General features: G+C 33.6%; 2 protein-coding genes across 5 annotated transcripts; both read right to left on the bottom strand.

Annotated features, from left to right (window-relative positions):
• Positions 1-6,799: 6,799 nt before the first annotated feature.
• LOC148880197 (putative sodium/metabolite cotransporter BASS5, chloroplastic) lies at positions 6,800-13,451 on the bottom strand. Of its 4 annotated transcripts, none has more exons than XM_088962029.1 (9): positions 13,081-13,451; positions 12,956-13,003; positions 12,782-12,882; positions 12,532-12,659; positions 11,211-11,404; positions 10,870-11,122; positions 10,359-10,612; positions 10,177-10,259; positions 6,800-7,978 (listed from the first exon to the last, which is right to left on the bottom strand). In XM_088962029.1, the coding sequence occupies exons 1-9, from the start codon at positions 13,214-13,216 to the stop codon at positions 7,916-7,918; spliced, it is 1,260 nt and encodes a 419-aa protein (XP_088818155.1). In that variant the 5' UTR covers positions 13,217-13,451; the 3' UTR covers positions 6,800-7,915. The 4 variants fall into 4 exon arrangements, with proteins under 4 accessions (XP_088818155.1, XP_088818156.1, XP_088818159.1 ...); XM_088962030.1 differs by having other exon boundaries at positions 12,532-12,656; positions 13,081-13,432; XM_088962033.1 differs by having other exon boundaries at positions 6,800-7,641; positions 12,532-12,656; positions 13,081-13,415.
• Positions 13,452-19,250: 5,799 nt separating this feature from the next.
• Positions 19,251-24,204, bottom strand: LOC148880196 (Cyclophilin-like peptidyl-prolyl cis-trans isomerase family protein). Its single transcript, XM_088962028.1, has 5 exons — positions 23,942-24,204; positions 23,728-23,802; positions 20,494-20,655; positions 19,847-20,005; positions 19,251-19,649 (listed from the first exon to the last, which is right to left on the bottom strand). Exons 1-5 carry the CDS (start codon positions 23,942-23,944, stop codon positions 19,566-19,568), a joined length of 483 nt encoding a protein of 160 aa, XP_088818154.1. The 5' UTR covers positions 23,945-24,204; the 3' UTR covers positions 19,251-19,565.
• Between the last annotated feature and the right edge of the window lie 256 nt (positions 24,205-24,460).

The following is a 24,460-nucleotide window of genomic DNA, read 5'->3' as shown; positions in this document are numbered from 1 at the left end:
CGAGTTACCTAAAATTGAAACCGAAACCGACCATGTGTTAAGCAAAACTGACATAGTCCGTTTGGGTCGATTTGGGCCAGTTTGGGTCGGTTTCGGCTCTAAGTTCAATCATGGTAATAAATTGAAATTTCAAATTTTTTATTCTTGAGAGTCAAATTGTATTAGAGATTGTGCTTGAGTTGAGGGGCTAAGGGGGCGGACCAAGTTAGAATAGAAGTTATCAAGAAAATAGAAAGTCAAACTGTATTAGAGAAAGAAGACTGAAATTTGTAAGAAACCTTCTAACCTAAGTAAAAAATGACACCTAATTCTAATTGTAATTGGTTGCCTATTTAGTGTAAAAGACCATAGAAACTAAGATCTTTTGATTATTTTCTTTAAACTTTTCCCAAAAAAATCATTGTCTAGTTGTCTTACAATACTTGCCATTAATGTAATTCCTAACTAGAAGACTAAAAATTAAGTTAGGTTGTAACTAAGATAGAGACAACTTAGTTAAATAGGAACTAAGTAGGTTGTAACTACTAACTAGGAACTAACTACTAAGCTGGTTTGGTTCGGGTCGGTTTCGGTTTTCATGTTACAACCCGAAACCGACCGGTACTGAAGAAAACCTAACCGACTCTGGTTGGGCCGGTCCGGGTTGGTCGGGTTGGGTCTTCTTTGAACAGCCCTACCAATCCTTACACTTTTGATTTGTTTAACATTAAGGCTTGGGATGAAGTAGGCAAGTTTAAATTGCACAGTTAATTATTAAATTTCCATACATGATTTTATCTCTAAAAGTGTGGTTTTTAACTTATTTTCTATTATTTTCTTATAGGTTGAACATCATAAAGGAGATACTTCACACGTGCCGAAGGAGACAAATTTGATCAAAATTTACATATCAAGTTCTTTTTTTATGCTTTTAGTTTCATGTATTCAAGAACCTTGAGTTTGTAATAGATTTTAAATACATGGATGTATTAAAGTACCCTTGAGATGTAATTCATTTCTTCATTATATAATCTTTTATTAAAATTTTGTGTTCAAGTTTCATCTTATATTATGAATGAAATAAGTTGTGCTTGTATTCGATACAGGGAAAAAATGGCTTAAAAAAGTAATGAAAAGAAATTAAAGATCTAATTATCAATCATTATTAACAATTTTATCTACATGTAGTTAAAAACAATAGCTAGATTCATGTTTTTTTTTTCTACAGACCGATTAACCTGTAGCTATAGGCTTTCACTTTTAGCCATGGACAACCTAAATTCGTTGCTACAAATTTATACTTTTTAGCTACAATCAAATTAAACTGTAGTTATAGATTCATATTTGTAGCTATGAACATTTCAAAAATCGTAGCTATAGATGCAAATTTTGTAGCTATAGACATCTTATAACCGTGGCGATAGTGTAACGTTTAGCTACGGTTTATTTCACAACCGTAGCTATAAAGTCAAGTTTGTAGCTACGGATAACTTAAAAACCGTAGCTAAAAATTTGCATATAATAGGTTTGTTAAGGCTTTAGCCACAGTCATAGACCGTAGCTATAGGTTAGTTTTAGCTACGGATTCTAGCATCCGTAGCTATATCCTATAGCCACGACGACTATAGCTACTGTTTTTTTACTGTAGCTACAATTTTGTTCGTAGCTATAGGTCTATTTTCTTGTAGTGTGGGTTATCGGCAGATCCGTTCTCAGGACACAACAGAGCCTTGGGCGAGAATCTTCAACCAACAAAGTTGAACAGCCTCCGAAGAAACCTTATGTGAGACAGTGGCAGACCGAACTAAGAGAAAGAAAGTGATTTTCAAAAATTGTTTTGTGTATGTGCAAATGCTTGATTTGTGCTCCTTAAATAATCTTTGAAGCGTCATGAAGGTGCTGGCTCAAAAAAGGCTCTTTGAACAGTCAAAATTGTGATTGTTAGAAGGTAACTTTGAATGGTGTCTCTTGATCACACCTGATCAAATCGTGGTTGTTGATCCCATCAATGGCCAACCTCACGAGCAAAGTGTGCCTCTAAAGCGCTTCATTGCACCACATACACATGCACACACGTGTGCGCATGCGTTACGTGGTAGCAAGCCTCCACACTCTCCTCTCTTTATCTAAGGAGTGTAAATCAACTCCTATTAAAAAGCCAAAACAAAACTTGTAATTTTTCAATGTGGGACAAGTTAAAAAACTGTCTTTAGTAAGAAAAGAAACTATTTTTAAGACAAGTGTGCAGGTGTAATTTTTCTTGTAATTGACCAATCAAACCCCATTGGATTTAATCTCTAATGAAATTAAAATCCAACATCCAAAAAGAAGAATGACTTATTCCTCATTCAGCCTTGGAAGAGTTTTCGAATCTCTTAGGCGAGTTTAGAGGTAACTCTGCAGTCAACTTGTTAAAAGCCATAATAACAGTGAGAAAGTCAACACCAATATCTTCAAAAAAGAAGGAACTTATGCCCTTCCATATTATCCACAACAAGTTAGCCATTTTGATAGCAAAGACCGGTATCACATAAACCATTAACACAAACAGAATCAAGAAACCAGGAGTTAAAAGGAGGCATTTTGGTCCATCAAATTTGATCTTAGGCCCAAACCAAATACATCCAGCTTTGCTACAAAGAACAAGGGAATGAAGGATAGATTCAGCACCACCTTCACACCTAGAGAAACTAGGGGATTGAATCACCTTTATTTTAAAAAGATTTTCCATAATTGAGAAAGCATTCAAACAACACTTCCATAAGAAATGATTGACTTTTGGATTAATTGGAAGTTTCCAAATGAAATTCCACCTTTCTTTTGAAAGAGTGACAAAAGATCTTGATGGGGAAATGTGCAAATCAGAATTGATAGCTAAGTGATAGGCTGATTTCACTAGAAATTCCTGCCAGGGTTTGGAGACCAAACTAATTTGTCCTTCCACTTAGAGGATTCCAATCTAATGTTAAGGATTTTTTGAGCAACAACATCAAGAAACATGGATTTTACACAACTTTCATTCCATGATCTGCCTCTTTTGTTGATTAGGGTAGCCACTTTTTTGGTCTAGTGATTCCAAGGTTTGAGGCTCAAGAGGTTTATAACTTTCCAATCCTGGAGTCCAAGGATCATACCAGAGATTAACCTATTACCCCTTGTTGATTTTTCTGACTACTCCACTATCTAGAATTTTCTTTCCTTCCATCACACTTTTCCATCCCTAATATTGAGACCTTTTTTAGAGCCATAAAGAAAATGGAAATTAGGATAGTATTTTGCTTTTAATGTTCCAGCCCATAAACTCTAGGAGTCATTAGCAAGTCTCGATGCCAATTTAGCCAAAAGGGAAAGAAACCATGACATACAACAAGATGGAATTGTAGCTATCTAGGAACTTTCCCTCTCATAGGTAGGAAGAATTTCCACACTTTTAATTACCTTTCAAGAATATAACATTAAATTTTAATATCATTAAACCATCTAAAAAGGATAAATAATCAAAGTAGGTGTGATGGTGGATTTAGATTTTATATTTCACTAGTAAATATACGTGTATTGCAAATAACAATTGCAGATAACATTAATACTTTCAATATCCTTATTAAAACCATTTAAAAAAAGATATATAATCAAAGCATGGTGTGCTAGTGGATTTAGATTTTACATCTTATTTTCATTATTAATAAAAATATTTCTTATTTCCTATATTTATTTTTGTTTAATTTAATAAATATATAATATTAGATACGTGCACAAATTTTTGTGTTTTCTATTTATTTTTTAAATTTTATTATATAATTATGGAATTATGTTCTGGATGATTTGACTAAAAAAAATCAATCTCATTTTTGGGCAATTTTAACTTTTTTTTATTCCATTTACATATTAAATCTAAAAATAATTATTGTTTATCACACTTATTTTTGTTAAGTTTTTATTATTTAATTATGACAACATTGATTAACCTATTTACTCAAACGATTGGACCATTATGGTGTGTGTCAAGTAGGTTGGACTGAATTTAATCTTAACCCAGACCCAACCCTATGAATTGGACCTAAGTCTTTAGATCAAAGTCGAGCTTGATTTGTCCAACTTGGGCCCAACCTATAATGAAATTTGGTGCACTTGGGTCAGTCTTGGACTTAGCTCTTTTAATTAGCCCCATGACAAAATTTGACATAAATTGTATTTGTACAATTGCATGTACATGCATGTATGAAAATATGTGCTATGTATGTATATGTATATAATCAGGACCAATTTTAGCTACTCTAAGGCTTGAGCTTGGGCCCAACCTAAAAAAATAAAAAGACCCAAACTTTTGAGCCTAGGCCTAGGCCTATGTCGATGATTGAAAATCGAAGCTAACCTATCTAAAATTACGAGTTAGATCAATTAGGGCTCAAGTGAAGCCTACCTATATTACGAGTTGGGTCAACATTTATTATTTATTTATGATATCATGGATTGATCCATTTGACCTAAAAGTTTGAACCGCTGACCCACCATTTGAATAGGAAAATAGTTTCATTTTTGGGTCAATTTTAAATCTTATACTTCATTTCTATGGAAAGAAAGTACTTTTATTTAGAATGCTTATTATTGCCCGATATGATAAATAGATAATATTAGAGATGTGCCTATTTTTTCACAAATTTTTATATTTTTTTATAATATTTTTATTTATATTTATTTTTTAATTTTTATTGTTAAACTTTGAGAACATTGGTTAACTTGTTGGATGTGGATGGTTAAACTACTTACTTGTCATTCAAATAAAAGGGTTGTTTGTTTAATTATTTTCCTTGTTGGTTTTGAACAATTTAAAATATTGGATATTGATTAATTTATATAATTTACTAGTGAAAAACAAAAATACTTCTAACAAAAGTATATAAGAAGAGAGAATGAGAGCTAATACCTAAAAGAAAGGGAATTTAATAAAGTGGAAATTAATAGTACTTTAAATTACATTTTTTACCTATATAGTTAAAGAGGGACTAAATTCATAAGTATGGATGTTTTAGTCAAGAAAAGTCCACAAAGATCATTTATTTAATGTGTGTTAAATATAAGATTTAATGATTGAAAATGAAAATTAATATCTTAAATATAGAACTTAATGGTGAGGAATATAATGAATTTAATAAAAGTAGTAGTTTAAGTTATGTTTTTACCCTCATAATAAAGGTAGAACAAATTAGAAAAAGAAGGGTATTTTAGTAAAAAATCCAGAATCTAGACCTTATTCACACTTTTAATAGTAGTATAGAACTTTCATTGTTAATATAAATCTTCTAATTCATCATACTCATTTTTGTTTATTATGATAAATATATAATATTAGAGATATGCACAAATTTTGTAGACAGGTATTTGTGTTTTCTATATTTTTATTTCTATCTATTTTTTTTTAAGTTTTTACTATATAATTATGGCATCATGTGCCGGCCTATTAGACTTGAAAGAAAGCAATTTCATTTTTGTGTTTCAGATCGTATTGTTTTCAAAAGATACGATACAGTTTGCTCGATACAGGGCGTATCGTATCAAGTATTGTATCAATACTTTAAACCATGGTTAACCCATTTGATGCAGGTGATTGAACTATTTACTTGCCTTTTAGACAAAAGGATGGTTTATCTAATTATTTTTCATGTTAGTTTTGAATATAGATTTAATTTGTTGAATTTATTAGTGAGAAGCAAAAATGATTCAACTAAATTATGTAAGAAGAGAGAATGAGAATTAATACAAGATGGAATTTAATGAAGTGAAAATTAATATTATTTTAAATTACATATTTTGCCCACACAATTAAAGAGAGACTAAATTTATAAATAGGGATGTTTTAGTCAAGAAAAATCCATAAAGCTCATTTATTTAATGTGCCATAAATATAAGATTTAATGAAAATAAATAGGAGTTAATACCTTAAATATAGGACTTAATGACGGAGTATATATTGAATTTAATAAAAATAGTAGTTCAAATTATGTTTTTCGCCCTCATAATAGGCAGACCAAGTTAAAAAAATAAGGGTATTTTAGTAAAAAATTCTATAATCTAGGCCTCATTCAAACTTTTAATAGTAGCATTGATATAGATATAGATTGGTGATATAATTACCAAAATACCCCCATAAAAAGCATAGACTTGAGTGACAAAAGTGAAATTCTATGAAAAAAGAAGTCAAAGGTGGGGGGAAAAATCAGAGCTAAGAGGGTTTACAATCTAGTCCAGAAAACCAGATTAGAAAATTATAATGATCAAACAATATACAATTTAGGCTATATGACTTAACCCAATTAGAACGTCCAATATATATATATATATATATATATATATAATATAATATAATAATTCAATTTATAATATACTAGGGCTACAATGAATTCAATTGAATAGGATATAGGTAGATTCAACTTTGATTCATTTAAATTCGGATTTGAATCTCATATCGATTGGATACCTAGCGGATTCAAATAGAATTCACATTATATATTAAATAGTATAAATAAAATAGACTAAAATGACGAAATATTATATATTATTAATACAATAAACGAATAATGACTTTAATATAATATTTTATGAACAAAATGAATTAAAAATTACCTATATTTATTGAAAATACAACATTTAGGCCAACTTTACTCGTAGATATATGAATTTTATGTATATATGAGCGTTTATGTTTAAATTGAACCAACTCAGATTATATTCGATCCAATTATAAATGTATTGAATTCAGATCAGCCTTAATAGAACCGAATTCGAATTGAAATTTTAAAACAAAAGGGACCAAAACCGTAAATTGAAATTTTAAACCAAATCACTAATTTCAATTTTGGTTCAATCCAACTTGAAGGTCTGGAACATATAATGAACCCTTAGTCCCTCAGTCGGTTTCTGGTATGGACTAAGGAGTACGAACATCATAATTTCTGAGAGGTGACGCCAAGGGAGATCATCTGCCCATGTGGCAACCAAAGCAATTCCTATCATCCCAAATGTTCTCCCTTAGATTAGAGCCCGAAACTTTGTCATCCCTTGAAGCTCTGGTTTTTCCACAGAACCTAATTAAATTCCTTGAACAGCAATCACTCTGAATCATGGCTGATTACAGAAATAAGCCTCCTTTTGATCTTCTGCATTTCTGGAAATTCTGATAGTGCCATGCCATTCCCTAGCCCAGATGGCTGTTCGAATTTCAATCCCCAATACGAGGCAACGTGAGATGCCCATCCCCCAGTTTAAACCGACTTTGAATGAAAACTGGCACCATGGGACAAAGTATGAAATTGAAGAACAAATCCCATCAAGCAACAAAGCATAAGGCTCTCGTTGAGTAAACCAGACTGTTGCAAAGCTTTGACTGTCATGTAGATTGGAGACGACCTTAACAGTCCTTCTGTTGCAGTGAAATGTGAATACCGACGAGCGGAACAAAGGTCTCCGCCACCAGGGTATGGGCGAGAATGGTTAAATAATAAATATGCAGTGATTGAAGCTCTTGAATCTTGATACTCCCGTTCATCTTTTTTTTTGACTGAGTCTTCAAACCAACGAGTGGCCATGGTGATTCAACACAGATGGTAGTCCCACAAGGCATAAGTGGCTAAATCCTCATCATCACTATCATCATCACAACCTAATCTGGAGAATCACACTTGGAACCAGTGTATCAGATTTGGACCGGACATAAAACCATTTTGGTCGCTGGGCTTGACTCGCTCAAATAACAAAAAAAAAAAAAAAAATCTTCAAAATACTAAATGATTCCAAATGATCTTTTAAAGCTATTTTACAATTCAAAACAAATACAAAATATATGTCGTAACACCTATTGGCACATGAAAAAACCTCTCTAGTAGAATGCAACTTGTCAAATTAAGGAAGGAATCAATTGTTTTATTATTGCTTCATCACTCTAATTTCTTTTCTTAGCCCACAGCATGACTAGCGAAAATCCCATCAAAGACATGATTACAACCTGCAAATCACCGTAATGGCAAGTGTTGTCTAAGAGGAACTCCATAGCTTTCCAAATGCAGGAGAAGGAAATGACAGTAACATGCGAAATATTTCAGCCAGCAAGGCAGCAAGTATTTTTTTACTCTTTAGTCAGCCAAACTGCCAAAGTCCACATTTTACAGGAAAGAACACAAGCTGACTTGCCTCTTTTTCTATGTTATTAATAAATGCATTATCTTTCTGTAATAGTTCCCTAGTACCATAATGCAGAGACAAAAGGCAAAACAAGTTTGAAATTTCAACCAAAATAAGATGCCTGAAAGACAGTGAAGATCCATCTAATTATGTCCAACCTTAAACTTCTACTCTTCATCATAAATTTCAATTGCCATTAGGCAATGTTTGGTTTGAAGGAATATGCAGGGAAAGGAAGGGAAAGGTAAGGAAGCCTTTACAAACCTTGTACAGGTTTCCCTGTTTTTCCCTTCCTTTCCCTACCTTTTCCTTCAAACCAAACATAGCCTTAGTGAAAAAGCCTTCATTTTCTTGTCAATATTTGAAGTTCCTTTTTCTTCCTTTCTTTGACAAATTAAGCATACAATCGGTGGAGAAATATACAATAAATAAGCCGGGATTCAAGTTCATACTTTGAGAAAACTTTTGAACTTAGCACCAACTTTCTATCTTTATACGTACTAGTAAATTTGATGAAAAAATGTACTAGTAAATGTGCACCTAGTAATTTTAAATGATGATGATGATGGTGATAGTAATAGTTATCTTTCCGATTTTTTTTTACAACCTTTGTTGTATTTTCTTGTAATTTTTGTTTTTTATCTTTTAATTTTTATTATTTAATTATAGAATCAAGGGTTGACACATTTAACTCAAAAGGTTGAACTATTGACCCACCAACAAATAGCAATAGGAAAACAATTTCATTTTTGTGTTGGTTTTAAATTGTGTATTGTATTTCCATCATCAATAAAAAAAAGTTCTTTATTACACTTGTTTGCCTTCAATGTGATTGATATAAAATATTAGAGATGTGTCTAAACATTTTCTACAAAACATGTATTTTTTGGGTTTTATTTTTAAATTTACTCAATTATGACAACAAGGGTAAACACATTTGACCTAAAAGGTTAAATTGTTGATCTACCACCAAGTAGAAGAACAATTTCACTTTTGGTTTAGTTTTAAATTTTGTATTTTGTTTCCATCATAAATAAAAGCAATTTTCTTGTTTATCACACTTATTTTTCTTTAATATGAATAATGTAAAGTATTAGAGATGTCCCAAATTTTTCTATAGTTTTTTTTTCGATTTTTTGTAATTCCATTATCAATAAAAATAATTTCATTCAATGAGAGAGAAAGGTAATGACTTAAGCATAAAACTTTTTTTTATGAATAAACTTAAACATAAGAGTTAATGAAAGTGAATTGAATGAGGTGAAAAGTAGTAGTTCAAATTACATTTATATCCTTACAATTAGAGAGGAACCAAATTAAAAAAATATTGGATTAAATAAGAAAGATAAGAAAAAAAATTGATGAATAAGAAAGATAAGAAATTAATACCTTATATAAGTTATATATAAGACTTAATGAGATAAAATTGAATGAGATAAAAAGTAATGGTTAAAATTACATTTTCTAACCTCACAATTAGAGAGAGACCAAATTCAAATATAAGGGTATTTTAATCATACAAAAATTTCACACTCTCATTCATACTTTTAATAGTAGTATAGGTATGGATAGATTTGTGCTTCCGTGATGTCATTTATCCAATCAGTGACATATAGATTTCCATGTTCCAATCTCGAGAAACCCTTGACACTTTCAAATGCACAAGGTGGATATAATTGATCATCTAGATATTTGAACATTGTTCAAGCGATGCATGTAGAGCAAACAATTTAGCAGTTGCCAGTTGATAGTGATACATATTTGTCAAAATACTGAAAGATTTTACCCAGTTCCCATTACATTTACTACCAAAAAGGATTATCTTAAGTGATATAATTTTTTGTGGGTACAGTTATGTAAAAGTTGGTGAATATTGAGATTTACAACCACAAATTCATGACTGCTTGAGCCAATCACACATCTATCCGACAACACCCATGTCTGGAAAGTTAACAATTTATGCAGAGAGGAAATTTCTTTTCAACATAAAAATCAGCTGATAGGAAAAGTAATTTGACTTACCGAGATGGCTGGGGGTACACCTACGAGGGGATCCTGGAAAAACTTGTTTGCAAGTGCAAGTGCTAGAAGACTGCTTTGCATACCTGCGAAAGAAAGAATCCGGTAGACCATTACCAAAATGCTATTTTGGATCTAACATGTTAAAGTATTAGTATAAGAAGTAAAGGGAAAATAAGTAAAACCTGTCTCAAAGGACAACGTTCTTTGCAGAGCTTTCACATCAGGATCCCTGTGGAAGAAAAGGCCAGAAAGAACATATCCAGCAACAAATGATGATAGGTGAAATCCAATTATGAGCATTAGGATGGTCATTCCAAAGGGTGACAAAACTGCATCAATGTTTATTGCCAGCGGAGAACCAACGCAAAGAGCTGTTACAAACACTGACAGTGGAGGCAATATTGGTCTAATGGCATCACAAATCCGGGGAAGGAACCTTTTATTCATAGAGACGAAACAAGAAACAATGTCAGAATCAACCAAATTATGTGAAGACAGAGAGTAGTTTAGTTTATGAACTAACTAGAACTGACGAGTGCATGGGCACTAGAAACCTCAGGGAACCAACCAAATATTTATGTGCAAGGTTCCAGAATTAAAAAAAAAAAAAAAAAAAAGGTAATGTGAAGAACTTGAGGGAAAAAAAAACTCTAGGAAGGAGAAAATGCAAAACAGATGCAGTCAGCCAGTCACCTATTCAAAAGCAGGCCTGCAGCAATAGGTGCAACTACAATCTGCATTATACTGGAGACCATCCCTTTTACATCAACAGGCAACCTCTTCCCAATAAGTAACAGAGATAACATTGGTGTTACAAAAACTGCCGTTGCGGTGGATAATGATGTCATGACAATGCTCAGAGGAGCCATTGGTGGATCAGTTAGAAAGGTTGCATAATTTGAGAGCTGTGCCCCACTAACACAAGATGTTAACATGATCCCAGCACCTAATTCAGAAATCCATAATCAGTAAGATAGCATCCTTTTCTTTTGCCACAGGGGAGGAAAACAAATGAAATAAACAGAACTTCTCACCTAGGGAAGTCGGAAGATGGAAAGCTGTTACAGAAATTGTTCCAAACAAGTATCCCAGGAGAGGCTTCATGATGAACTGACCAACATATCCAGCAAAAATAGCTGCCGGTCTATTGAATGCTTCAATGAAATCCTTTTCACTTGAGTTCACCCCAACAGCAAACATCAGAAATCCAAGAGCTGGTGCATAATATCTGGAAATGATTTATAACCAAATCAGTTTGGTTAATTTTATTTGCATATTAGTTTTACATGAATATAATACAAGAATGTCAAGTTCATTTGGGTAAAATTTAACTCCTTAGCCAATTTCCAACTTCTTTCTCTGAAATTGGTGGCTTTGGAGGCCACTGAATGATTTCATAAACCAGAAACCTTTACAAAATGAAACTTCATGATGTTGGGTCTGACTGAATTATGTTATACAGCAATGTATCGACAGGTAATAAGATACTTCTTTCTTTCTTTTCCTGGTAGGCAAGGTGTCATTTTCAAGGTAAGCAGGAGTAAGAGTTACTTTGGTTTGATCACTACATGGTTTTTCATTGTGGTAGAACATAATATTAATGTTGTTTTCATAGAAATATCATCTTTGTATCAATTTAATCATAGAAAGGCATCAGTATATTCTGTAGGCTGTAATTGGACCGCAGGACAGGAGTGGAAAAAGCAGTGCATATTCCACAATCCAGTATAGTGGAATGAGCAGTTCTACTAGTCATCCTATTATCCATCGAACCAACAGAAAAGCATGGCATAAAGTCTCCTACTTCTAATATTCTGTACACCTGTTTTTTGGAACCAAATAATGAATTCAGGAACGCTTTTCTATCCTAAATTTGTTTTCACCATGATCCAAACACTTGGGAAGCCAAAGGAAATTATGTTATTTATCCTCCCTAATGCCAATAAATTGTGTTATTTATTGTGGAAATATGTGGATTGGTCCATGCATGCCCCCCCCCCCCCCCCCAACCATATTGCTTCTGTAGAGAGAAAAGGTGCATGGCATAAAAGAAGATAATAGATATTTCCATAGATGTGTCAAATAAGGTCCAATATAGATCATAAGTGCGTAACCCTGCATCTCAACATATTCACTTGTCTGAAATTCATAAAATATCGTATTTTAATTCTAGTTGCGTAGGCGACGATTTGCATCTATCAAGCACAATAAACAGGAAAAAGCGAACAAATTAGCCATGAAAATCCATTAAAAGAATTGCTGAGCAGGTGAAAACAAAACAAGAAACAATCCAATTCACAATTCGGTAAGCACCCAATTCGTGTAAAAATAGGAAAAAAAAACGTCTTCCATTACCTGTTTGTAAACCATGTGAAAGAAGGTGGAAATATAAGAGCCAACACTGTACTTGCAAGGACTACATGTGGCAGAATAGAGTTAGCTCCCTCTAGGATATCCAGAACGGTGCCCTTTCCTTCAATCTTCTGAACAGGTTATAAAAACAAAATTTAACCTAGGGCCAAAACCAAACGGTACTTTACAAATATTCATGCAATAATAAGCGATACAGAATTCTTAAATTTACAGGACAGTTCAAATACAGCACCTGAATCGGCCCGGAAATATTTTCTGGCACCCGATCGAGTTCGAAAGAACTGGAGAAATTCTCTGATACACATCTCCTATGTGAAGCTTTAGAACCCCGAGCTGTTTATTTTACACTTGACAGTATTAGAGGAAAACGAAGATATGGAACAAAAGTTAACAGGGGAAGACTTACGTTTAGAACTCCAGCAGATCGAACCTGGATGGTCTACAGAATGGAAGACTGCACAAAGAACTGAAGGTGATGAAATTGCTTGAACTTATGAATATGAACACACACATATAGAGAGAGAGAGAGACCTGAGGGCAAAGTGAAGCTTTTTTGGGGCAAAAGAAGAAGACGAGAACTTGGTGTTGGAACATTCTTAGAGAAAAAAGGTGAGAAAAGCGGCCGCCGGTTCTGCAATTGCGAGTGGAGCTGACCACTGAAAATCATTCCTTTTCCTTCGCAGTTCGCACTCAACAAATATAAAATTTGGTTAATGGCGCGATTCCGACGGCAATGGAATCAATACATCTTTCGCTTGGCTTTCGTTTACAACACTTTCTCCAATTAAAAATTAGGATAAATTACATAGGTACCCTGTACTTTCACACCGTGAATTGTGAACATCTCTCATCAATATGTTCGAATTCTTTCAAATATACACTCTGAACCAATAAACCAATGTGGGTGATAAATTTATCAAAGTGCCCGTTATTTATTAATTTAGATAAGATCATTATCATAAATTTGGAAAAAAATAACCGAGACAATATAGGAATTAGGAGGGCATAATGATTATACTGAGATAAATAAAAAAACAAAGAGAAAATCTATGATGCAGAAAAGATATGATATGGAAAGAGTTTTGACCGATCAAAATCCATCCATGAATTTTGATAAATAATACCTTATTTATTTTCACGTTTGTGATTTCGATTTATTAGTCAATTATTTTTTCTATATTGTAGTCGAACCCAAAAAGATATATAGCTCAAAAACTTAATAATCTCTAAAAGTTACGAACTTTGGAGTGGAGATTGCATTCATTATTTGTTTGATTATTTATTAAAATTTATGTTAATTTCAAACAAATCTCTCATTTCTCATTTCTCATGCTACTATTTATAGAAATGGAGACATGAAGTAAGCTTCATTAATTGTTGTTAGAAAAAGGGGGCAAGATTGCACAATCATTATACCCATTAGTTCAACACATTGCTTCAATGTGTGATTTTTCAAACATAAGAACGAAAAGGGGAAAAGAAGGGCAGTTTTGAGATTTTAAAATGTTTAGTGCAAAATAACTGATGGAAATCCCATGGTTAGGCTTGGGTATATATTTTGAGAAGTTGAAGGTAATGTTTTCAAATGATCGGGCCAGATGGTCAGACTAGAAAACCCAGGAATCATTCATCTGATTTGTTCCGTTTCATTCCAAACCATTAGCCAAAAATCATTGATTTAGTCAGCGAATCATTGACTTGAGCGATCGAATCATCAACTCAAAAAATGGTTTTTTTTTTTGCATTTTTTTTAATATTTTTGTTAGATCAGGTCATCTATTCAATCTGAACAATTGATCATTCAACTCAGGAATTGGATCCATAACGGTTCCTTATCCGATCCAATTTTAAAAACCCTGATCACACTTGAAATTTCAAGCCCTTAAGTATAACCACCCCGAAAACACTGGGTATAATTTGTGTTAAAATATTTTGTTTTCTATTATTCCCAATGAGGCAATGACTTGGTCAGGTTGAAACATTCCACCTTTACTCATGAAAAGAGGTCGTCACAAGCATTTATTTAAAAGTGAAAATAAACACTCTGTTTTTTGAGTCCGGATATCCTGTACATTTATTTCTATACATTTCCGTTTCCCTGCACAACCTATTAAAGTGAGACACGTTAACGTTATATGGGTTAAAGGATTTGTGCGTGCGAATAATTTAACCAGAATGAATTTACTTCCGTTCTTTGTTTCCCAAAATTTCTAAAATTTAAAATTCATTGAAACAAAAAAAGAGGGAGCCATTGATAAGTTTCAGGCGACGCTTTATGGAATGTGAGTGTGTAGAAAGCTATCATCGACAGTAGAATAGGAGTGGTAATCTGAAACCTGGATGATAGGGTTTTTGTTGAAAGACCACGAAAGATTGATGCCATTGAACTCATCCCTAATTTTTTTGTAATCTTTTACTCCGAGGATGACATGATTTTTATTATATAAATGGAATAATTGCAAAAGATATAAGATTGAATGGATAAAATAGAGAAAAACAGAGGCAGAGTGGTGTTGGGAGAAGAAGAAGAAGGAGAGAGAGATGGGTCTCCTCTCTTTCTTCCTTGTTGATGATCAAACCAGAGAGAGAGAAAGGAAGGGATGAAAAGTTTCCATTCCAATCACTGCCATCATTGTAGCTAGTAAACAATCCTCTCTCTCTCTCTCTCAATGCTCTTTTCTCTTGCCCTGCTTTTCATTTTTTTCTCTTCTCCCCTTTACTAGCTCATTAGTTTGATCATGCTTTCAAGATCAAAACTGTAGTTATCTATCATAAGCTCCTAAATTATTGGCAACATCGCCTTTGGGGAAACTTTCTAAGAAAACACAGATTTATTTTCATCGCTATTTCTCTTTTGTTGTATAACTTTTATTTTAATGTGTTTTTAAAGATAACCTTTAAACAGAGCATCTTTCCATGTTAAGCCATTAACCGTGTGGTGGTATTTAATGTTTCTCACTTATAAATTTTTTAATCCGCAGGATGTTGACGTGTATCACTCTGATAGGTTGTGCAGGAAAATGTGTAAGAAGACATGTGCAGGATATCCACACTAAATTTGGGTTTACCTTTCATACATTTCCATCAAATACCCTATGTAGGACTGTCAATGGTACCCGAAAATCTGGGACTCGATCCCATTATCTCGGATTCAGATAATTTATATATGTAATCAGATCGGATTCGGATGTTACAATCTACATCCACTTAATAATCGGACTGGATTTGGATTTGATCACATCTGATTCGATTAAAATCCAAATTCGACTATAATATAACATTTATTAATTTTAATATATAAGTTTTATATAATTATATTTAAAATTATAAAAATATATTTTATATATTATATTATATGTGAATTTATGTATATAATAAATTTAGTGAGTTATATTTATATTAATTTATTATATATAAATATTAAAAATAAATAAAACTTTCAATATTTCTGATATTTTAAAAATTTTGTAGCAGAGTCAAATTAAATCCGAATCCAATCCGAGTCCATTAGGATCTGGATTCAAATCCGAGTCTTTATATCCAATCGGATTCGGATGTATGCTATCAGTAATCATCGGCTGCATCCGATCCTAAGTCCAATCCGATAACAGTCCTAACCCTATGCACATCATTGGATCCAAAATGTGGTGTGGCCATACCAAATTAAATAACCCGTGAGATTTGGTGTGCCCATATAATTTTTGTGTCAAAAGTCAAATCATTTTTATGATGTTTTGCATAATGGGCCTCACAATAATGGCTTCCATGCATTGGAGTATTCATTCATGGGATTGGAAACATCTTCATACTTGTATTCATTCATGAAAAGTAGATTTGCCCATGAGTTGGACTTCAGGCTTAACGTTACACTGTTTATGCTCAAGCTTTAAGCTGGACCTATTAGAATTTTGATAAAAGCCAAACTAAGTCCAATCCATGAATAGGTCTAATTGAAAGTTATTCCCAATACATGGCTAAAATGTTATGAGATCGAAATCTAGATTCAGCAATAAGATCATAACAAGAAGTAAAATCGATGGACAAAATAAAATACAAATGAATAGTTTTAATAAGTACTATTTATTATTTAATTTATGCTAAGACATATTATATATTGTCAATTAACCATTCAATTTATGATGGAACATCAACTTTGTTGATCTTATGGAACATTAAAAGGCTTTTATTCCAAGAGGGTCAATTGACAATAACATATATTACAGGGGGTCAATTGACAATAACATTCACCATTTGCATAAACAGTGTAACATTTCTTTGAATGTTTTTCGATCCAATTATCATTGCAATCACAAATAACAATGTGGAAAAAAGTGCCAATGGTCCATCAACTCCAGATAGAGAACGACTTATTAAAATTTTAACAAGATTAACGCTTTGCCCTTCTTTGGAAGTTCTACTTCAAGATTTCCTGTACCTTGTAGTTTTGACTTGAGTGTTTCACAAGAAGCTTCTTTAGACAGCCTGAATAAGACAAATGGGAATACACATGTTCCCTCTACCATGGATTTGCTTGTTGTTCTATCAGCTGCTTTGGCAGCAGCTACACCTAATGCTATTGCACTTCTTTCTCAAAGAAATAGCAAAATTTGTGATGATGATAAAAGTAAGTTGAACTCTCTTGACCAAGCTGGTGGTTTTCATTTACAGAAGAAGCCAATTTCCGGGTGCCCTTCAATTGGAGGAGAGAGAAGTAATAGTACCTCTCAATCTCCAGCAAAGACTCCAAACTAGCAGGTTCACATATCTAGACCAAGCTTACCATTTCAACTATTTAGTTCCTCTCTTGAGGGTGGCAGCCTACCTAAATTGGGATCTTCCAGGAGATATTTCTCCTCATACAGCAGTAATCCATTGGAAGAGAGGTCTCCTTCATCCTCTCCCATTGTGCAGAAACTATTTCCACTACATTTTGAAGTAGAAATTTTGAAACATGAGAGGATGTCCATGAGTGGAGAGGAACAAATGATGTTTTTGGTTTCGTGAACGTTTATTGAAAAAATGCTACCACATCAACACCACATAGGCGTTGGCATTTATTGCATATGAAACAAAATAAAACAACTATTTGGTTTCACCGTTTATCAAATAAATGGTAGAAAACTGAAACACTTTGATTTTTGTGCATAAGGCATTTAGGGAAACATCAAATTCTTGTTCCCCCCAACGCCCCAACGTTTCTTAAAACTAAATGTTGATATGATACACTTTAATGGGTATTAATCTGAGGTAGAGAGTAAAAAACATTTAAAGTTAACCCAACCAAAAAATAAAAACAAGAAACCTTTAGTATGCGTTTGGTTCCGTTTATGTTTATTGAATAAACGCTTATACTTTATTTGCTGGTAAAAACGAGAAATGCAATAATTATAACCGCTTATGACAATTAGGTACCACCAAGCTCCAGATCAGCATAATAGTGAAAAAACGCCTGGCCGCTTGTGGAAGCTTTAAAAAAATTCCACAAACAAATGGCATGCACAAAAACCAAAGTAGACTTTTTTTCATTTTCAATGCATGCAGAAGAACAAGAGAGAAAATACTGAAGTGATGCCTATGTGGCACCGTCAATAAACATAAACAGAGCCAAACACCCTCTTAAAGTGAAAAAGTATAAATAAACGTTTAAAGTGAAAAACTACAAATAAACGTTTAAAGTGAAAAGGTACAAATAAACAGCCTATACACCCACGGAACCAAATACATACAATATCACCTAACGAAAAACCTATACAATAATGACTCCGGTTCACTGGCATAAAAATCTACTTGTCACCACTAGTGGCACTCATAGAGTTCAAACCCTTTTATTTATGGGTAAAAATCTTAAACATACTTGAGTTTTCATAAATTTACTTAAACATTCCCTTTGATGTTCAAATAGACTAAAACATACCTTGTGGCTATTAAAAATACCTTTTTACCTTTAATTATACTTTAAATTTTCAAAAAGAACAAAAAATACCCAGATATTGTTCATCTCCCAAATATCACCGTTCAAATACAGAGAGCTAGATTGCCTCATCTTCCCCATTCTCTCCCTCCTCCCTCCATCTTTCTTTCTTTCTTTCTTTCCCTTCCTCCACCCCTTCAATCCTTCACCGCTGAACATAACAAAAGTGGCAATGAAAATAAAAACAACTCATTGCTACACCTCTTTTCTCTCTCTGCCCCTCTCTTCTTCCCCTTCCCTCTTCTTGCTTCTCTTTTGCCTGTTCCTTCAATCTGCAACCCGCCACCATCACTGAACTGCATTTCTATTGCTACCCTCAACCACGGCCCCCTATTTTAATCCCCCCCCCCCCCACTATGCTATTCATTCACCGGCCCCTATCTTTATCTGAAAACTGTTGCAAATGCAGTTGCATAAAGTCAGAAACAGAGCAAGAAATATTGTTCTAGAAGAGTCTAGTATTTTCAAACGGTAAAATTGGAATTTTAGGCTATTAAAACAGGTAAATGAAATGGGAGAAGAAATGAGGATATGTTTAAGTCCACTGGGGGCAGCCCACAAGGTATATTTAAGTCTATTTACAAAACTCAGGGTATGTTTAAGTCAACTTATGAAAACTCAGGGTATATTTAAGTCTTTTACCCTTTATTTATTTAGGGATTGATAAACCATATACAGGACATTAAAGCTACCAAACATCATAATATACCTATATTGAAAGGTTGCAATCTGAACTTAGAAGGGGCTTTTCTTGGATCTTACCAGATTGTCAAGGAGTGCAAGGACATATCTTTGGTTTTCAGCCTGCTGCTATACATCATTTTACAGTTAAGCACCAATAACCCCTACTAAGTACTAACTTCTCATTAATTTTTTCCCTTCAAAACAATTGGATATAAAATCAAAAGCACAAGTGAGAAGGTATTCCAGAAGCTTTATCCAATCAGTGTCAATTGCTTCCTGAGCCCTCCAGGAATTCAACAAGGTAAATAGTCCAGGTAGGTCAGAGCTGAGAAATGAAGACAGATTTCCGATGACATTGGTCTTAGCCAGCAAGTGGATTTGCATGGATGGTTACACGGTTCAACCTGATCTCGGCAAGAGGTCGATCCCCAGGTCCAGTTTGAGTCTACATAAACCCACAATAGTCAGTATCTTCTAATTTTTTTCTCATAATAAAATTAGTGAAAAAAAGTTCTCTTCTAATCAGAAGATTTAAGCCTATTGTGACTATACTTTTGCAATTGCATGAACATCATCTTTTTAGGCTTGGGATAAGACATAACAAGCAATGACATTTTATGTACCTAAACATAAATCACTTACTTTTTCCATTAGATCGAGGACTTCAAACCCATGAATTACTCTTCCAAACACAGTGTACAATCCGTTCAGATGTGGCTGCTTCGCATAGGTGATGAAAAACTGACTTCCATTGGTGTTGGGTCCACTATTAGCCATTGAAAGTATTCCTCTTGCATTATGCTATAGAGAACAAAATAATAACCAATTAGAATACCCAAAAAAAGACCCTGTTAAGGCTATACAATACAAATATTAACAGGGTAGCAATCAAGATACCTGGAGGAACACAAAAGAATGTGGTCTGTGATACATATCCAAATTGGCCAAAAAACACACAGTATGCAGTCAAACAGATGCATCAAGAAAGTGGAGGATGCCTTGTATTATACTTGCGATACAGGTTAACATACCATCTTAGGTGGCAAAACCAATATAGAGTTCTCACTGGATGCAAGGAGACATCTAGGCCCCAGGCTAACATTTCTTTAATACATTATTAGAGGCTAACATAAAGCCAAAGTGCAATGGCCTAGGTCTTTTTATTTATTTATTATTCTTTGGGGGTGTAAAAAATGGCAAAGGTCAAGCAGAGTTGGATAACTGTGGAATAGAAATGGTGATTGTAATTGCAAGTAGTTCATGGTATTGAGAAAACTTTTGATCCTTACCTTGAGAGACTCCCGTATCTCATCATTGAACTTTTTTCCCCAAATACTGGTCCCACCTTTGCCAGTGCCTGTTGGATCCCCACCTTGGATCATAAAACCTTTAATATTTCGGTGGAATATAGTACCATCATAGTAACCACTAGCACAGAGAGCCAAGAAATTCTGCATCCAAAAATCAAGCACAAATAAGAACTAACACATTGTAACCACCCAGCTAGTGTTTTAAAGTGCAAGGGGCTTTTTGTGCCAAAGGCAAAGCGCATGCCCTTTTAAAGCAAGACAATTTTTAAAAAAAAAATGTAAAACAAATTAAAAATAATATGAATTAAAAAATGCAAACTTAAATTTTATAAGAACTAAATGTTTTAAGAAAGCCTATTAGCTCAAATTAAAATACATAAACATAGCATATAAAATATATTCAAAGTGAAAATGTAGAAAAAATCAAACATAACATAAAACATATTCAAGCACTCAATAATTCAAGCATGTGAAACTTTCAATCTGCTTACTTCTCTCCCAATTGCATAACAAATTTTGTTAAAAAAAATGTAAAACAAAGTAATTAAAAAATGCAAACTTAAATTTTATAAGAACTAAATGTTTTAAGAAAGCCTATTAGCTCAAATTAAAATACATAAACATAACATATAAAATATATTCAAAGTGAAAATGTAGAAAAAATCAAACATAACATAAAACATATTCAAGCACTCAATAATTCAAGCATGTGAAACTTTCAATCTGTTTACTTCTCTCCCAATTGCATAACAAATTTAAAAAAAATGTAAAACAAATTAAAAATAATATGTTAAAAAATGCAAACTTAAATTTTATAAGAACTAAATGTTTTAAGAAAGCCTATTAGCTCAAATTAAAATACATAAACATAACATATAAAATATATTCAAGGTGAAAATGTAGAAAAAATCAAACATAACATAAAACATATTCAAGCACTCAATAATTCAAGCATGTGAAACTTTCAATCTGTTTACTTCTCTCCCAATTGCATCACTTCAGGTAGTTAATGTGATGTTAAACATCTTGCATTCCTCTTTCTACAAGATCATCCATCTGCCTCTATACCTAGTCCCTTGAGGGAATCCCAGGCATGTTTATGTGAAGCTCCTAAATTTTTAGTCTATATATAAAGAGACTGGTTTTGTTATTTTAGTTGCATTTTATTATATTTTTAGACTAGAAATCAAATAGTTTGATGAAGAATGTTTTGTATCAAGAAGGATGAGAGGACAACACTTGCAAAAAGGGAGCGTGAGACAACCGTATAAGGACAGTCTGTAGGTTTCTGAAAGTTGAGGTTCAGACATTGAAGAGGATATGTTGTGGAAAGGCTTACATAGGATCAGGTGAAAAGGAGAATGTCTTGGGAAAAGTCCCTCTCCGGGAGACTGAATCCCTTATTTATAGGGAGCTGACCATGTGAGATCAAGCAGTTCTCTTAACACTCCAGAATGTTGTAAAGGGAGTTAGTTAAGCCGCAGATCCATAGGGGATGACTTAGTTAAAATAAAGAAATGACAACAGACATCATTCTAGTGATTACAGATGAAATTTCTCACAAACATTTCTAGTGTAACAACGAATACCCAAGAGACCAATGAAATCATACAATTCAACTCAACTCAATGTTCTCTATCAAGAGTCATACTTTCTGTAAATGAAATCATAAATAAATAAATAAACAATTACAATAATACCAGGATAACGTCACATGATAGAGAACATTATTCTGGACCCTGTGGTAGACCTGAAGATAATATAGGGAAATTAAAGTTAACCATGGAAGCAGAAACATGCTGGAAGATCTTTTACTTGGACAGAATGCATACAACCTGAAAGCAATGCCTTGATCATGAGAAGAACATGAACGTCAACCATCTAAGTGTGAATCTCTACAGTTGGTTCACACAGTTAAGAACCTTGATGAAAACACATGCATAACAATTAGCATACCATAATAGATGTCTAAAGAACACCTAAATCAGTCGATGACCAATTAGGTCAGCAACTTGGGATGACAAAGATATCTCTTATGGCCTGATCTATTAGGATTTAGGAGAGCTGGGCTCTGACCAACGAAACTGTTCAAGATCCAATACAACCTAAACCAATGTTCTGGAAACTGGACAGGACCAAACAGAATCCTTAAGACAGTCTCGAAGCCCCAAATTGGTTAGGTATTGGTTTCAGTTTGCAGTTGACTTGGTCAAACATATTTTATGTTCTAACCTACTTGAAACTGTCTGAAAATCAATATTCTGGATGCAAATAATGGTTTAGATTCATGTAATATTGTATTTAGACAGCTAGAACCATCAGACCTGCTCTACAAGTTAATACCATAGTTACCTAAATTGCTAGTAAGCCTAGTGAGTTGCAAACTGGTTAGCTACCTACCAGTTTGTATGCTGGTTTGGTTGGGATTAAAACAGGTGGCAATTAGTAAGAAGACTCCTAACAAGAACAAATAAGACTGTAGCAGGGTTGCTAAGCATTTTACGTTTTACGTTTACGTTTTATATAAAATATAAAAATGTTACTATGTAATAGGTAGATAAATTCGTTTTGCAGCTCTTTCTAAGCACCAGATACCTGTATCTGATATAAGCAGTCCATAGCAATCGTTGATACAGCAAGCATACAACAAAGAATTGTAAAGTTCCGCCAATGGTTAAGTAAAATGTCTACAAAGGCAACACCAAGACCGTGTCTTTTCTCAAAATAAATAAATAAATAAATAAATAAATAAGGTGAAGCTACAACCCCTGGGGTGAGAAGAACCAATCCCAAATACCAGAGTAGATTCATCGGGTGTTTGTATTTGAAATATCCCATCTAATACTAGGACCTGACATTAATGTAAGTTATTTATGTTGATTGTTCAAGGTTCAAGCCAAACAACTACTTGGTGGTTTGCGTAAACCATTAGTTTGTTTGACATTCAAAATTACTACTTGTTTGCTTGTCTAGTTGGTAATGACCATAAAGCGATGATATTACAGCCCTAAATTCCAAACTAAACTCGCTCACTAACACACCCAAAAAAAGTACAAGAAAGAAGAATAGGTATTTGCAAAGATAAGACGATGAATTCGAGATTTCTAATCTAATCTAGCTCCTACTTCATTTATCTATCGAGCCATAATTAAGAAACAGTTTCATATCACCGAAATTATCAGATGAAGTTCCAAAAAGAGCTTCAGCTCGAACCTCGGCTGTTTTGGGAGCCTCGTCGCACGAGATCTCGCACTTTAGGTCGCCGAGATTTGTATGCAACGTAACTGACTGCAAGCACAAACAAATGAATTTGAAATTATCAGAAAATAAACAAACGAATTTGAAAAGCAAGGATCAGAACTTTTAAAAGAAAAGGGAACGAGTGACTGCTAGAGCTGTTCGACAAAATAACGCAATGAACACGAACCATTTTGCGCTTTGTCCAAGTGGAGGGCAGAAAATCCGCTTGAACTTGGACGGCCCAAACACGGTTGGTTGTAACAGGGGGTTCGAGAAGACGTTTATATAAGCGTTTTAATGACTGATGAGTCGAGCCAGGGTGCGGTGCGGTCAACGTGAACTTAGTCCAAGAACAAATTCAGTTTGTGGGTCTGATAACTGATAAGTTTATTTAATATTGGTGTAGGTCCGGAACTAAGGCTGAGTTAGGAAAGAGTACAAATATGTAAAATAATGCAAAATATAAGGTTTTGCACTCTACATATTTGTATTTATACTCCTAAACTGAGCCTTAAGATCAAGTTTGAGAGTGTTTATTCAAAAAAAAAAGATTATGTTTGGTGAATAGATGATTTGAGAAATAAGTTCTTTTCTTTTTTCATTTTCCAAATTAGCGATTGCAGGAATTGATTTGATGTCAATATCGGAGAGAACTAGTTAACATACCAATGGGCCACCCTCATTGGTTTTTTTAGTCAAATAAGTA

This window comes from Nelumbo lutea, chromosome 1 (genome assembly GCF_056320005.1).
Source record: "Nelumbo lutea isolate HS-2025 chromosome 1, American lotus-T2T, whole genome shotgun sequence".
NCBI lineage: Eukaryota > Viridiplantae > Streptophyta > Magnoliopsida > Proteales > Nelumbonaceae > Nelumbo > Nelumbo lutea.
Note: the sequence above shows the minus strand (reverse complement) of the source record. Positions and strands in the feature narration are given on the sequence as shown.

What these genes read in the sequence shown, in the direction of transcription:
- LOC148880197 (XM_088962029.1), bottom strand. Translation starts at nt 13,216, where the DNA reads ATGATTTTCAGTGGTCAGCTCCACTCGCAATTGCAGAACCGGCGGCCG. An exon ending in CCATCTTCCGACTTCCCTAG is followed by an intron (nt 11,123 to 11,210) that starts GTGAGAAGTTCT and finishes TTTCTGAATTAG; the next exon opens with GTGCTGGGATCATGTTAACA. An exon ending in AACGTTGTCCTTTGAGACAG is followed by an intron (nt 10,260 to 10,358) that starts GTTTTACTTATT and finishes TTTCTTTCGCAG; the next exon opens with GTATGCAAAGCAGTCTTCTA.
- LOC148880196 (XM_088962028.1), bottom strand. An exon ending in AGATACGGGAGTCTCTCAAG is followed by an intron (nt 20,006 to 20,493) that starts GTAAGGATCAAA and finishes TGTTCTCTATAG; the next exon opens with CATAATGCAAGAGGAATACT. An exon ending in TCCTCGATCTAATGGAAAAA is followed by an intron (nt 19,650 to 19,846) that starts GTAAGTGATTTA and finishes GGGTTTATGTAG; the next exon opens with ACTCAAACTGGACCTGGGGA.